We start from the raw sequence: 12,001 nt of genomic DNA, 5'->3' as shown, positions 1-12,001 counted from the left end.
CCTAGGAGTCCCCAGGTTGGGCGGGGGAGCCAGCCCCTGGCACTACAGAACTCAGGAAGGCAATGGAAAGGAAGGAGTGTCTGGGAAGTCTTCTAAGAGCAAGTCACCGTTTCTTCCTCCAGGCCTTGGTTGTGAGGGTGAAGAAGCTGAGGCCCACAGATGGGTAAAAATTGCTGCAGGTCTATGGTGGCCAGTGGCCAGCAGGCTGGGAATGGGACGCACACAGGGATCCCTGGGGTCAGGGTAAATCTCTCCTCCTCACTCCCAAGGTTGGCACCTGTCACAGCGGGTACGACGGGGGTGCTCTGGTTGTCTGGCTGGGGAACAAGGCAGAGCCCCTATACCCCACCACAGAGCCTGTGTGCAGTCAGTGCTAGGGAGCTGAGGCAGGTGATTCCCTTTGTCCCTGCAGAATGTGGGGACACGCTTGGCCCAGGTCAGCCACAGGAATAGACCTCAATCTCCACTTTGCTGTGCCCAGCCCTACTCCACGTCAGTGCAGTGCCAGGCACTGGGCCCTGCCATGTGTGACAGCCCAAGACTGTTCAGTTACCATGGGGAGGGTCCTGGGACCACCGGGCCAGACCTCTTTAATCCGGCCCCACCTCAGCCAGTCCCACTTTGAAAACCACTGAGAGGGAGCTGACAAAGGGCTTCTCAGCACAAGGCCAAGCACAGGCCAGGGCCTGGAGCACCGTGACATGGGCAAGGTGCTCCCTGTCCCTGCACCCTGGCCCCTGGCCCACACCTCCTGCTCCTCAGGCTGCCTCACCTCTCCCACTGTGGCTCTCGCTGTTCCCTCCACCTGCACTGCCACCCCCGTCAGTGCATCCCTGAGTGAACCTCCCTCTTGGTGCCAACCCCCTCAGTGCACTCCCCCAGGTGCACCCCCCCGTGCAACCCCCTCCCGGGTGCATCCCCCACTCTGCACCCCCCTCAGTGCCATTCCCCTAGGTGCCATCCCCCTTAGGGCATCCCCCCATTGGTGTACCCTTCCTCTTCTTTTCAGACTCCAGGAACCCTTACCCCCCACCCCAGTCTCCACTGTTCTGGGGGGGGTCCTCACGGTACCTGGCACACACTTCAATCACAAGGCCTGGGACAGTAAATGACATCTCTGTCTGTCCCAGCCAGAACAGGGCCTGGTCTGACTTCTCACTGTGGCTCCAGCATCCAGCGTGGAGCCAGTAACTAACAAAAGTGCCAGAAACTGCTGAATGAATAAATGGAAAACTCACCAAGCCCTGAAACCAACTGCGACCAGAACTCACTTCCAAAATCACTGAGCTCAGACCCTTCCCCTTCTACCCCGGGTACCTCTTCTGCCCAGGTGCCTAGCCTCCCTCTCTCCTTGCCCTCCCCACCCCCACACACACCCAGTCTGCCAATGGGTGGCCTGCTGAGCCCACTTGGCCTGCTGAAATATTTTCCTTGGCCCACAGAGTGATTTTTAAAATTCTGAACTAGTTGCTAACACTTTGAATTGGGAGGTTGTACCTAACAGGCTTAGAAGGCGAGGACCGCAGTGTCCACCGTGTGCTGTATCCCCAGGGCAGGGCATGTGTCCGTGGTGAATGAGTGGATGGGGGGATTTTCTGCTTCTCTGAAGAACTGGAAGACCTGGCAACACGGGGTCTTTGTTCCCACGTAACTTGGCCCAGGGGAACAGCCCCAACTTGGGGCATCCCCTTCCCCCTAGCCCCAGGCCCCATGGGCAGTCATTTGTGGTGGCCCTGCTCTGCCATCTCTCCTCATCAGGCTTGTCAACAATCTATGAAGGCCCAGCCCACATGCCAACCCCTCCCACAAATAATCCTTCCAGTCTCCCTCGCTTACACACAGATACATCCTCTTTCTCTGTCCCTCCCAAGAACTCAGAGCATGCCTTGCCTGGCACTAGCTATTTCTCTCTTGGTTTAAGGAATTGTGACCAATCAAGCAAGACCCAGTTCAGTAAAAGTCCCATCCACCTTACCACCATATCTAATGTGTGCCAGGCACAGTGCTAGGCACAGGGGCTGAAGAGGGACATCTAGGTCCAGCTGGTAAGACCCGCGTCTGGCTGGAAAGGCAGCCGTTGTGGGCTGTGGGATCTCTCCCCCCACCCTCAGTGTCCCACTGGCGGGCACTTACTTTCTTTGGGCACAAAGGGGATGAGGCGGCTTCTGATCTTCACCTGAGCAGGCTGGATCTGACACTTGCCAGGTGGTGCCCGCCTGCCAATGACACACAGGAGGTTATCTCACCCTGGGAGCCCATCCTGAGGATGCCCCGTGCCATTGCCTTTCCCCTGCGGTGAGGCAGGCGTGAACAGCAACGATAGTAACAGGCGGCCATTTACCGTGCACCTACTGTGTGGCCTGTGGCATCCCTGCCCACTCCATGCCCCCAGGATTCTAAGAGCTCCAGGGCATCAATCCCCTATAATAGCCCACTGGCTGCATGCTCAGCCTCTGCCAGAATAGCACCGGGGCTGGAGGCTTACCATTTCCCAAGACACTTCTAATCCAGAGCATGGACTCTGTCCTCAGGGTGTGAACAAATGCCAGCCTCTCTCCTCCCCAAGCCTGCCATCAGATTCCTAAAATGCAGCCTGATTCCTGCCCGCCACCCTCTCCCACCAGCTCCACAGCCTTTGAGGCGGGTCTCTCTCAGACCCTCTGGTTCCTGGATTTCTGATGATGCAGAATCTGAGAGATTCCTCTGCCTGGAACCATCTAAAGGACGGGGCAGGGGTGAGGAAAGCAAGCCTTGGGCCTGGAGGCAGAGCTGAGGGATTTGGGGCCTTGGCATGTGGGGTTTGAGAGAGCAGGGAGACAAAAGAGTCAGAGGAGAGTGCCAGGGCTAGGAATTGGGTCTCCTTTGACATTTTTGAGGGCACAGTAGGAAATGGAATTCCGTTTTAATTAGTTTTTGGCCGTCGATCTGTGATTCTTTGGGAATGACCCCATTCCAGGACAGACCCACGTGGGCCCACGACTTCAATAGGATTCCAGTGGAAAGGCCAAGGGGTGAATTAGCCACGTGACATGGAGTGGCCTCCAGACAGGCTTGGCCGAAGAGGGACACAAAAGAGGGACAAGGGTCTTTGTCCCTAGAGGCTGCAGAAACACAACCAGGCACACACGCTTCTCAAAGCTGCAGGAAAAGCGAGGTTTTTTCTTGCTCTGACCTCCAGAGAACATCCACACACTTTAGACAGACCCAGTGGGGCTTTTGTTCCTTAAGGAAATTGCATTAAAAGTCTTTGTTATGCAAAAGGGTAGGATGTCCACCCCAAAGCGCCACAGTGGTTATGTGTGGGTAATAATAGATGACCTGACCCTACCTCCTCCACTCCCCATTTATTTTATTTTCCAAATGTTCTATAATGGGACCTCTGTGTAATACGTGTGGGTGCAAAGAAACAGTTATTCCGAGCCAGGAGAATGAAGGGAGGAGACGGGTCAGGGCGGGAGGGAGGAATTTCGCCCACTTCTGGCTCCTAACACAAGACTGCGAGCAAGAGAACTCCCTAAGTCTTGCTGGGTCCCTCTCTATGACATGGGGACAACAAGCCAATAGGGAAACGGTGTTGGAAAAACCAAAGATGATGGATCTAAGGCAACATCTGGCATGAATTAGGCACTCGTTTGGTATATGTAACATTTCCTCAGAGAAGCATTCTTTCCTGAAAATTGGCAATAACCTAAAATTCCGAGGAATAAGTTATAGTGACTCAGCAGAAAATCACACAGCCATTAGAAATGGTTTTTTCTGAGGGTGATGTTTGCAACATTTAGACAAAATGGGCATACATGAAGGAAAAAGAACCAAGTCTGCGTGTGATCCAAATACAACCATATAAATCCTGGCACTGCATAGATAACGATGGTCAGGACTTCATGGAAATGAGAAGGAAGGGATGGAAGGAGGAAGTGATTATGTTTTATTTGATAAAAAGTCATGTCAATAATTTACGTGTGCTTTTAAAACAAACAAGCAAAAAAAAAAAAAAAAAAAGTCTGTAAACAAGGAAAGCGAGAAGCTGCCACAAACAGGGCAAGCTAAGGAGATGCAACCACTAAAGGTAACATGGGATCCTGGAACAGGAAAAGGGCATTGGAGAACAACTAGAAACATCCTTTGAAAAAGAGTGTGGAGTCCAGGTGTGGGAGTTCACACCTGTAATCCCAGCACTTTGGGAGGCTGAGGTGGGCCGATCACTTGAGGTCAGGAGTTCAAGACCAGCCTAGCCAACATGGCGAAACCCCATCTCTACTAAAAATACAAAAATTAGCCAGGCGTGGTGGCAGGCATCTGTAGTCCCAGCTACTCGGGAGGCTGAGGCAGGAGAATCACTTGAACCCGGGAGGCGGAGGTTGCAATATGCTGGGATTGCAGGTGTGAGACACTGAGCCCAGTGCAAAATATTTTAAGCACAATAAGTATTTTAGAATTTTTCTTTTTGTAAAGGTAATTAATTTTTTTAGAGACAAGGTCTCCCTCTGTTGCCCAGGCTGGACTTGAGCTCCTCCCATCTGCCTCCCAAGAACATGAAACACGCCAGCTTGTTTCAGGATTTTCCCAAACCTGGCGTGTCTCAAAGTTTAGGGTAAGTAAACACACTGGGGACTCCCAGGGTCTGCCAAATATGTGGATTCTTGGAGTGCAACCTCAGGCCTTGTGTTCGAGATAAGCACAAGCCATGTCCGCACCGGGTGTTGAAGGGACATTCGGACTCCTGTGGAAACCAGCAGAGATGCAAAAATCTAAGGGCTGAGAAGCAGCTTAGAAAGCTGATCACTCATTTATTCATCAAGCCTTCCTGAGTCTCTGCTCCATGCCATTTTCAGTGTCTGGGCGGCCTCTGAAGAGTGAAGAGATACAGGCTTGGCCCTGAGACTCCCAGAGCAGCTGGGAGACAGTCAGTCTCAGTCGTGTAGCCCAGAGACTACGAGTCTGAGTGAGGAGAGCTGAGGAGGGGCTGGACAGGGGCCTGGAGGGCAAAGTGGGTTGGGGAAGGTACTTGAAGAGGGTGAGGTGAAGGCACACAGCCGAGGGGTTAGGGTAGGACTCTGGAGCCAGCGGCCTGGGCCCAACCATGGCTCTGGGCTCCGGGCCCGTGACTTTGTATCTTTGTGCTCATTTCCACCACTGTAAAATGAGCGGCTGAGAGTTTCATAAGCTGCACACGGAAGGAGTTGGGACATGGCCTGGCATGGCACTTCTGGCCTTAGAGCTAGAAGGGAAGCCGGGGAGATGGAGCCGGCGAAGGGAGCCCCAGTGTATTTTCCCCAGTGGAAGACAGACAACAGGAGGATGGGCAGGCATGGGGCGGGGACACACAGGGATCAGGGTGTCATCTGGGAGGCATCGCAGAGGCAAATTGGGGGCTGGGTTGTGGGAATACAAGGGCAGCCCAGGAAGTGAGGGATGAGGGGCCTGCTAGACAGGAGGAAGATGCAGGGAGGGCGGGCCAGGCAAGAAAGCCGAGTGAAGCCTCTGCCCTCGGCCCCAGTCGCCTCTCCAGCTCCCTCCTATCCTAACAGACCTGTGCTTTGAGGCGTGCAGACCCGGGTCTGAATCCTGGGTCTGCCCCTTGCCAGAGGAACTGAGGCGAATCACGTCCCTCTCTGGGCTTCAGGGTTCTTGTCTGAAAATGGGGATTAATACTGCCCACCTGAGGGCAAGGTGGAGGGGACAAGCCAATGGAGCTAGGAGGCCTGACAGACAGCAGGAGCTCCCTGTCCTGGAGGCCGGGACTCACCTGGACGGGTCAATTATTTTGTAGACAACCCCACGTGGAGCTGTGGCACTCGGCTCCCCTGTCGACATGAAGTACAGCTCCCCTTTGAACAGAACGAAGTGACCAGTGAGACCCCCACCTGGAATACTGTCCCAGCCAGCCCCGCCTCACTACCCCGCTCCCCGCAGGCTTGGAAATCGACCCCAACCCCAGCTAGCCATCATGTGAGGCATCCCAGGTCAGTCTAGCTGTCCAGTCCCCAGAAAGGGAAACTGAGGCTAGGTGAGGCGTCGGGTTGTGCCCAAGGGCCTCTGGAGCCTGGTCTCCCGGGTGTCAGGTGCTCTGCCTGGACCCAGCCAGGCTCAGACCTCCACTCTTGCCTTTTCCTGGTGACCCAGCACCACCCCTGTCACCTACCTGGGTTTCATGCCCAGAGCCACACACCTCTAGGCACACATGAGGGGGCTACAGCCCAGCTCCCCAACTGACTGCTTCCGGGGGACCCGAAGGCACGTGTGGCTCTCTGAGCCTCAGCTTCCTCATCTCTAAAATGGGCAGGCCTCACTGGGCTGTTATAAGGATTGAAGAGCGCAGAGCGTGGGCCTAATCAGCATTAGCTAGCTATGATTGTGGTCATCATCTGGGATTTGGACCCTGCCAGGTCCTCGAGGCCAGGGTGTCTCTCTACTGACAGCGAGGACCTCCCAGGCAGGAGCAGAGTACATGGCTGGGAGTGTAGGTCCTCGCCCCTCTGCTTGGCCCCCTGTGATCTCCAGCAGCTGTGTGATGGCCCCATTCTGAGCCTCAACTTCTCCCGGTCTCAGAGCTGCGCTGAAAATGTAACTGTTAGAGTTCTGAGTCCCTGGTGCTGAGGACTGTCTCAGGGAATGTAGGTTCTCCCTGCTCCTCCCACTCCAATCCTCCCTCCCAACCCCTGCTGCCAGGGGTATCTATGTCCTGAAAACAGGCTGCGTTATTCCTACATCACAGCTGAGGAAAAAAAAAAAAAAAAAAAGAGGCTCAGAGAAGTCAAGTGACTTGTCCTAAGTCACACAGCTAGTGAATGGTTAAGCCAGGACCAGAACTCAGTAAAGTCTGCTGCCGCAGCCCCACACCAATATCGGATGCGTGGTGGCTGGGAGCCCAGACATGAGCCACACATGACTCATCCTGAGGGTTCAGCCATGCTAATACCTCTGTCCTTGTAAAAGGATAGCAGAGAGCTCAGCTGGGCTGGGAGTAGGGAGGGAGGTTTCCCCGCAGAGAGGCTGAGACAGACAGCTTGGTAACAGGTTGGAGAAAAGCATATCCCTGGGGACAGGTGCAGTCAGGGAGGGCTGCATGGGGGTGGGGTCTGAGAAGCAAGGCACAGGAAACTCGGGAAATGCAAAGGGAAGGCACTTGAGGGTTAACTTGTGCCACCTGGGTAGACCCAGCTGTGATGGGGCTGGGGGATGAGGCAAGCAGTACACTGAGTGGTCAAAGGCCCCGACCCCCAAACCCAGGGGCACCAGCCCCACTGGGGAGGTCGGGAGAGGGGCTGTAGGCCCACATGGTGATGATGCAGCCTGTAGCAGTGGGGGTCCCCGAGTGAGACGTCCCTGTTGGGAAGTCCATGGGCACAGCCCTAAATTGGTCAGACAGCCTTGGGCCGTCCACTTACCTCTGGGCCTCTTTCTGGAGTGAGCCACCAGGAGCAGCCCTGGTCTCCTCTGTTCCAACCCCCTGAGGAACTCCCTGGTTCATCTGGCCAACCAACCTTAAGGCCCCCCTCTGGGAGGTGTCCAGGGGCCAGGTGGGGCATGGTCCCCCTCCTCCATAACCAGGCGTTCATACTCAGCCACAGTTTCCCCATTGGTAAAATGACAAGGCTGGACCAGGCAGACTGCAAAGCCCTTTCCAGCCATGATCTGCTGGGAGCTGTAGCCCCCAACCCTCTGCACACACACGGAGCCCCCGCGGGTGCTGCCAAGCCCGCCCAGGGCTGCTGTTGAGACTCAGAAAACAATGCTTCAAAATGAAGGCCTCAGAACTGCCTCCAAATCAAAAGTTTTTCTCTGACCTTCTCCTGTCCTCCTGTCTCTCAGTCCTATTCTCCCCTGAGATGCCATAGAAACTAGAATCTCTCTTTCCCATGGCAGATAATAGAAACCAGCACACATTTCCCCCAAAGCCAGTCATAGAACCTAAAAATATTATTGTAACTCTCCCCCAACCTTTCTGTATAAAGCTGGCCATAAAGAAATTATCTGAGACCAGGCATGGTGGCTCACGCCTGTAATCCCAGCACTTTGGAAGGCCAAGGCATGCAGATCACTTGAGGTCAGCAGTTCAAGAACAGCCCGGCCAACATGGCCCGAAACCCCATCTCTACTAAAAATATAAAAATTAGCCAGGCATGGTGGTGCACACCTGTAGTCCTAGCTACTCAGGAGGCTGAGGTATGAGAATCGCTTGAACCTGGGAGGCAGAGGCTGCAGTGAACCAAGATCACACCACTGCACTCCAGCCTAGGCGATAGATCGAGACCCTGTCTCAAAAACAAACAAACAAAACCTCGACAACAACAACAGCAACAACAAAGAAATTATCTGGGTCAGATATGGTGGCTCATGCCTGTAATCCCAGCACTTTGAGGCCGAGGCAGGGGATCACTTGAGCCCAGGAGTTCCACATCTGCCTAGGCAACACAGCAAGACCCCATCTCTACAGACTATTTAAAAAATAGCCAGGCATAGTTATATGAGCCTGTAGTGCCAGCTACTTGGGAGGCTGAGGCAGAAGGATTGCCCAGGAGTTTGAGGCTGCAGTGAGCCATGATGGCGCCACCGCATTCCTGCCTGGATGACAGAGCAAGACTCTGCCTCTAAAATAAAGAAGGAGGAGATGATCTGACCTGTTTGACCCATTTGCAGGTCATAAGACTCCCACTCCAGAGAGAGCCCCATAGCCAGAAGGAAGGAATGCAAGCGCAGAGAGGCCAAAAAGAATCCAGACACACGGGCTGTGCTGGCTCTCCCACTCAATCAGCATGAGCTCAGGCCCTTTTTGTCCGATCACATTGCTACACAGCTGCCCATACTTTGTTGCACCTGAGCATAAAAATGGACAATTTCTCGGCCGGGTGTGGTGGCTCACACCCGTAATCCCAGCACTTTGGGGTCACCTGAGGTCAGAAATTCGAGACCAGGCTAGCCAACATGGTGAAACTCCATCTCTACTAAAAAAAAAAATACAAAAATTAGCCAGGTGTGGTGGCACGCGCCAGTAATCCCAGCTACTCGGGAGGCTGAGGTATGAGAATCGCTTGAACCTGGGAGGTGGAGGCTGCAGGTTGCAGTGAGCCGAGATTGCACCACTTCACTCCAGCCTGGGCAACAAGAGCGAAGCTCTGTCTTGGTGCGGGGGGAGTGGCGGGGGGGAAGTTCCATGAACTTTCTTTCAGAGGGCAAAGGCGATGTTTTCCCTTGGTGGGACACTGAGCCACCTTCCTGGTCTCTGGGGTGTGGACTGTCCCTGGGGCACACTGGGCCAGCAGAGGTACTCATTTTGTAATCTGCAAGTGTTGGAACAATTAGAGAAGCAGCAGCAGGAGCCAGGAGCAAGGGAAAGTTGGTTTGCGTTGGACCCCAGGGCTCCGGGCTCCGTGCCGTCCAGAGACTGCTGCCAGAACTGTCCCTGGGCCGCCAGTCTCACTGGTGCCTCCTTCTGGTTTTCCACACTCGGGTATCAGTCAGAGGGCTGAGGAATGGCCTTTTGGAAACTGTACCTTCCTTCCAGGCCCTGCCTCAGTGGGGGAGGGGCACCCCTGCTTCTAAAACACATTAACCCCCTACTGACCAAAAGAAAGGGCTTTCAAGGGCCCAGAGGGCTTAGGAATGGCTGTGGGGGCTGGGGGCTGCCTTTTTGGAAATTCAGATTCTGACAGTTCAACAAAGGTTTCCCAGACTCAGCCCTCGGGGCTCTGGGCACTGAGCCGGGCAGGGGACACCCCTCCAAAGGCCCCTGGGCGGGCGTTGCCTAGCAACCCCAATAAGCATCCATTAGGGCTCACTGGGGGCCCCTGGGCTTTTGTCCAGGAACAATCCTCCGGCTAAGCACAAAGGCAGGAGGCTGGAGCAGGATCCAGTCTCCACTGGCCCCTCTTCCTCTCCCCTCCCACTCTGTCCCTAGTGTTGAAAACACAAGTGCCTGGATTCAGGATCCACTAACCGACAAGAAGGCTGTGTCCACCCTCTTTGAAATAATTATGTGGCTTCATTTAATGGCCCAAATCCATTTGCCATCAGGAACTCCAGGCCAGGGGAGGTCTCTGGGGTTCTCTGGAGGTCTCTGGAGGTCTCTGAGGCTCTCTTCCACCACCTGCCTGCATTTCCACCATTCCAGATCCTTCCTGGCCGGCTAACCAGCATGGATGCTTACCGGCGTTATTAGTCTAGAACTCACGGCAACCTTACCCAGGGTGAGGTGGGGTAAGAGGAAGAAAGGGGCCACTACTTCCATTTTCCATAGGAACAAAGGGGAGCTCAGAGAGGTGAAGACGCCCGAGGAGGTGTCAGAGGCATATGAACCAGAGCAACTCCATCTTAAATAAGAGCTGGGTAAAATAAGGCTGAAACCTACTGGGTTGCATTCCCAGACAGTTAAGGCATTCTGTCACAGGATGAGACAGGAGGTTGGCACAAAATACAGACCTTGCTGATAAAACAGTTTGCAGTAAAGAAGCCGGCTAAAACCCACCATGACCAAGAGGGCCACGAGAGTGACCTCTGGTCATCCTCACTGCTACACACCCATGGGCACCATGACAGTTTACAAATGCCATGGCAACATCAGGAAGTGACCCTATATGGTCTAAAAAGGGGAGGCATGAATCATCCACCCCTTGTTTAGCATATCATCCAGAAATAACCATAAAAGTTGGCAACCAGCAGCCCTTGGGGCTGCTCTGTCTATGGAGTAGCCATTCTTCTATTCCTTTACTTTCACTTTACTCTATGGACTTACCCCCAATTCCTTCTTATGTGAGATCCAAGAACCCTCTCTTGGGCTCTAGATCGGGACCCCTCTTCTATAACAGAGGCACCTGCAAAGTCTGGAGCCCGGGGAACATCTTCCTCCCAGGTGGGAACTAGTTCAGGCCTGTGTGGTCCTTCCCCTACATCAGAGACCAGAAGGACCACAGGATGGAGGACCAGTCCCAGGCATGAGCAACCAGCAAGGAGAGGTCTCAGGAGTGCTCACCAGCCTCATCCTCCCCGAAGGAGATGATGTACGGGTAGTAGTTGTTGATGAGGCCTGGGAACTCACAGGTCTGGCCATGGCCCATGCAGATCTCACTGTAGTGCCACTGGCCTGTCCCTGGGTTCTCGTGGAGGGACATCAGACGCCTGCAATGGAAGATGAACTGTGAGGCCATGCCTGGCATGGCACCTGGGGGAACCTACCCACCCATCCATCCATCCATCCCATCCTCCCACCCTCCCTCCCTCTCTCCCTCCTTCCCTCCATCCTTCCACCATCCATCTACTCATCCATTCACCCACTGATCCATGCAAGGACCATACAAAATTCACAGAGCCCAGTGCAGAATGAGCATGCAGGGCCACTTGCTCAAAACATATTAAGAATTCAAGATGGTGACCTCAGAGCATGAGATCAAGTGTGAACCTTTCTGAGCATGGGGCCCTGTGTGACTGCACATGTGGTACATCCATGAAGCCGTCATTGTGTGCAATCTTCACCAAGCACCTACCAGAAACCCACAAGAATGAACAAGACCAGCTTGGTTACTGCCCCCTGAATGCAGTCCAGCCCACTGGATCCTGCAGAGGGAACAGCGCTTTCAAGAGTTCACCAGTTTCAGAACCTGCCAAGCGCTGGAGCTTCAACGTCTTTGGAATATGCTAACCTTGCTCCTTACTCCCATCGCTGATTGTCAATCACCTATTGATACTTCCAGGTCCTGCTTAGAGATGTCCCCTCCTCTGTGAAGCCCTCCCTGAAGGCCCCCATGCTGAGCTCCCCACACTGTGCACAGGCTCTCTGAGGTTGCAGTGCAGTGGACTGAATGGGTCTGTCTCCCTGGCTCGGGTACTAGGGGTCCTCTTCATCTCTGTCATCCTGGTTCTTGCCTAACCTAGCAGAGAGGCTGGGGAAATACTGGCAAAATTAGTTGAATTTCTGTGGTCGCAAGACTTAGGCCCTCCTGGGAAGGACAGGACGGAGAAAGGACAATCAGGGGTAAAAACAGAGGCTTCATCTACACCCATT

General features: G+C 54.1%; 1 protein-coding gene across 1 annotated transcript in view; it reads right to left on the bottom strand.

Annotated features, from left to right (window-relative positions):
- Window positions 1-12,001, bottom strand: part of HHIPL1 (HHIP like 1) — a 31,086-nt gene that overhangs the window by 1,898 nt on the left and 17,187 nt on the right. Inside the window, exons 6-8 of the mRNA XM_007987803.3 lie at window positions 10,973-11,118; window positions 5,750-5,831; window positions 2,134-2,216 (exon numbers count right to left, since the gene is read on the bottom strand). Coding sequence (XP_007985994.1) covers window positions 2,134-2,216; window positions 5,750-5,831; window positions 10,973-11,118 — 311 coding nt within the window. The remainder of the gene's footprint in view (window positions 1-2,133; window positions 2,217-5,749; window positions 5,832-10,972; window positions 11,119-12,001) is intronic.

This window comes from Chlorocebus sabaeus, chromosome 24 (genome assembly GCF_047675955.1).
Source record: "Chlorocebus sabaeus isolate Y175 chromosome 24, mChlSab1.0.hap1, whole genome shotgun sequence".
Lineage (NCBI taxonomy): Eukaryota > Metazoa > Chordata > Mammalia > Primates > Cercopithecidae > Chlorocebus > Chlorocebus sabaeus.
The sequence above is the reverse complement of the archived record's forward strand: the minus strand, read 5'-3'. Positions and strand labels throughout refer to the sequence as shown.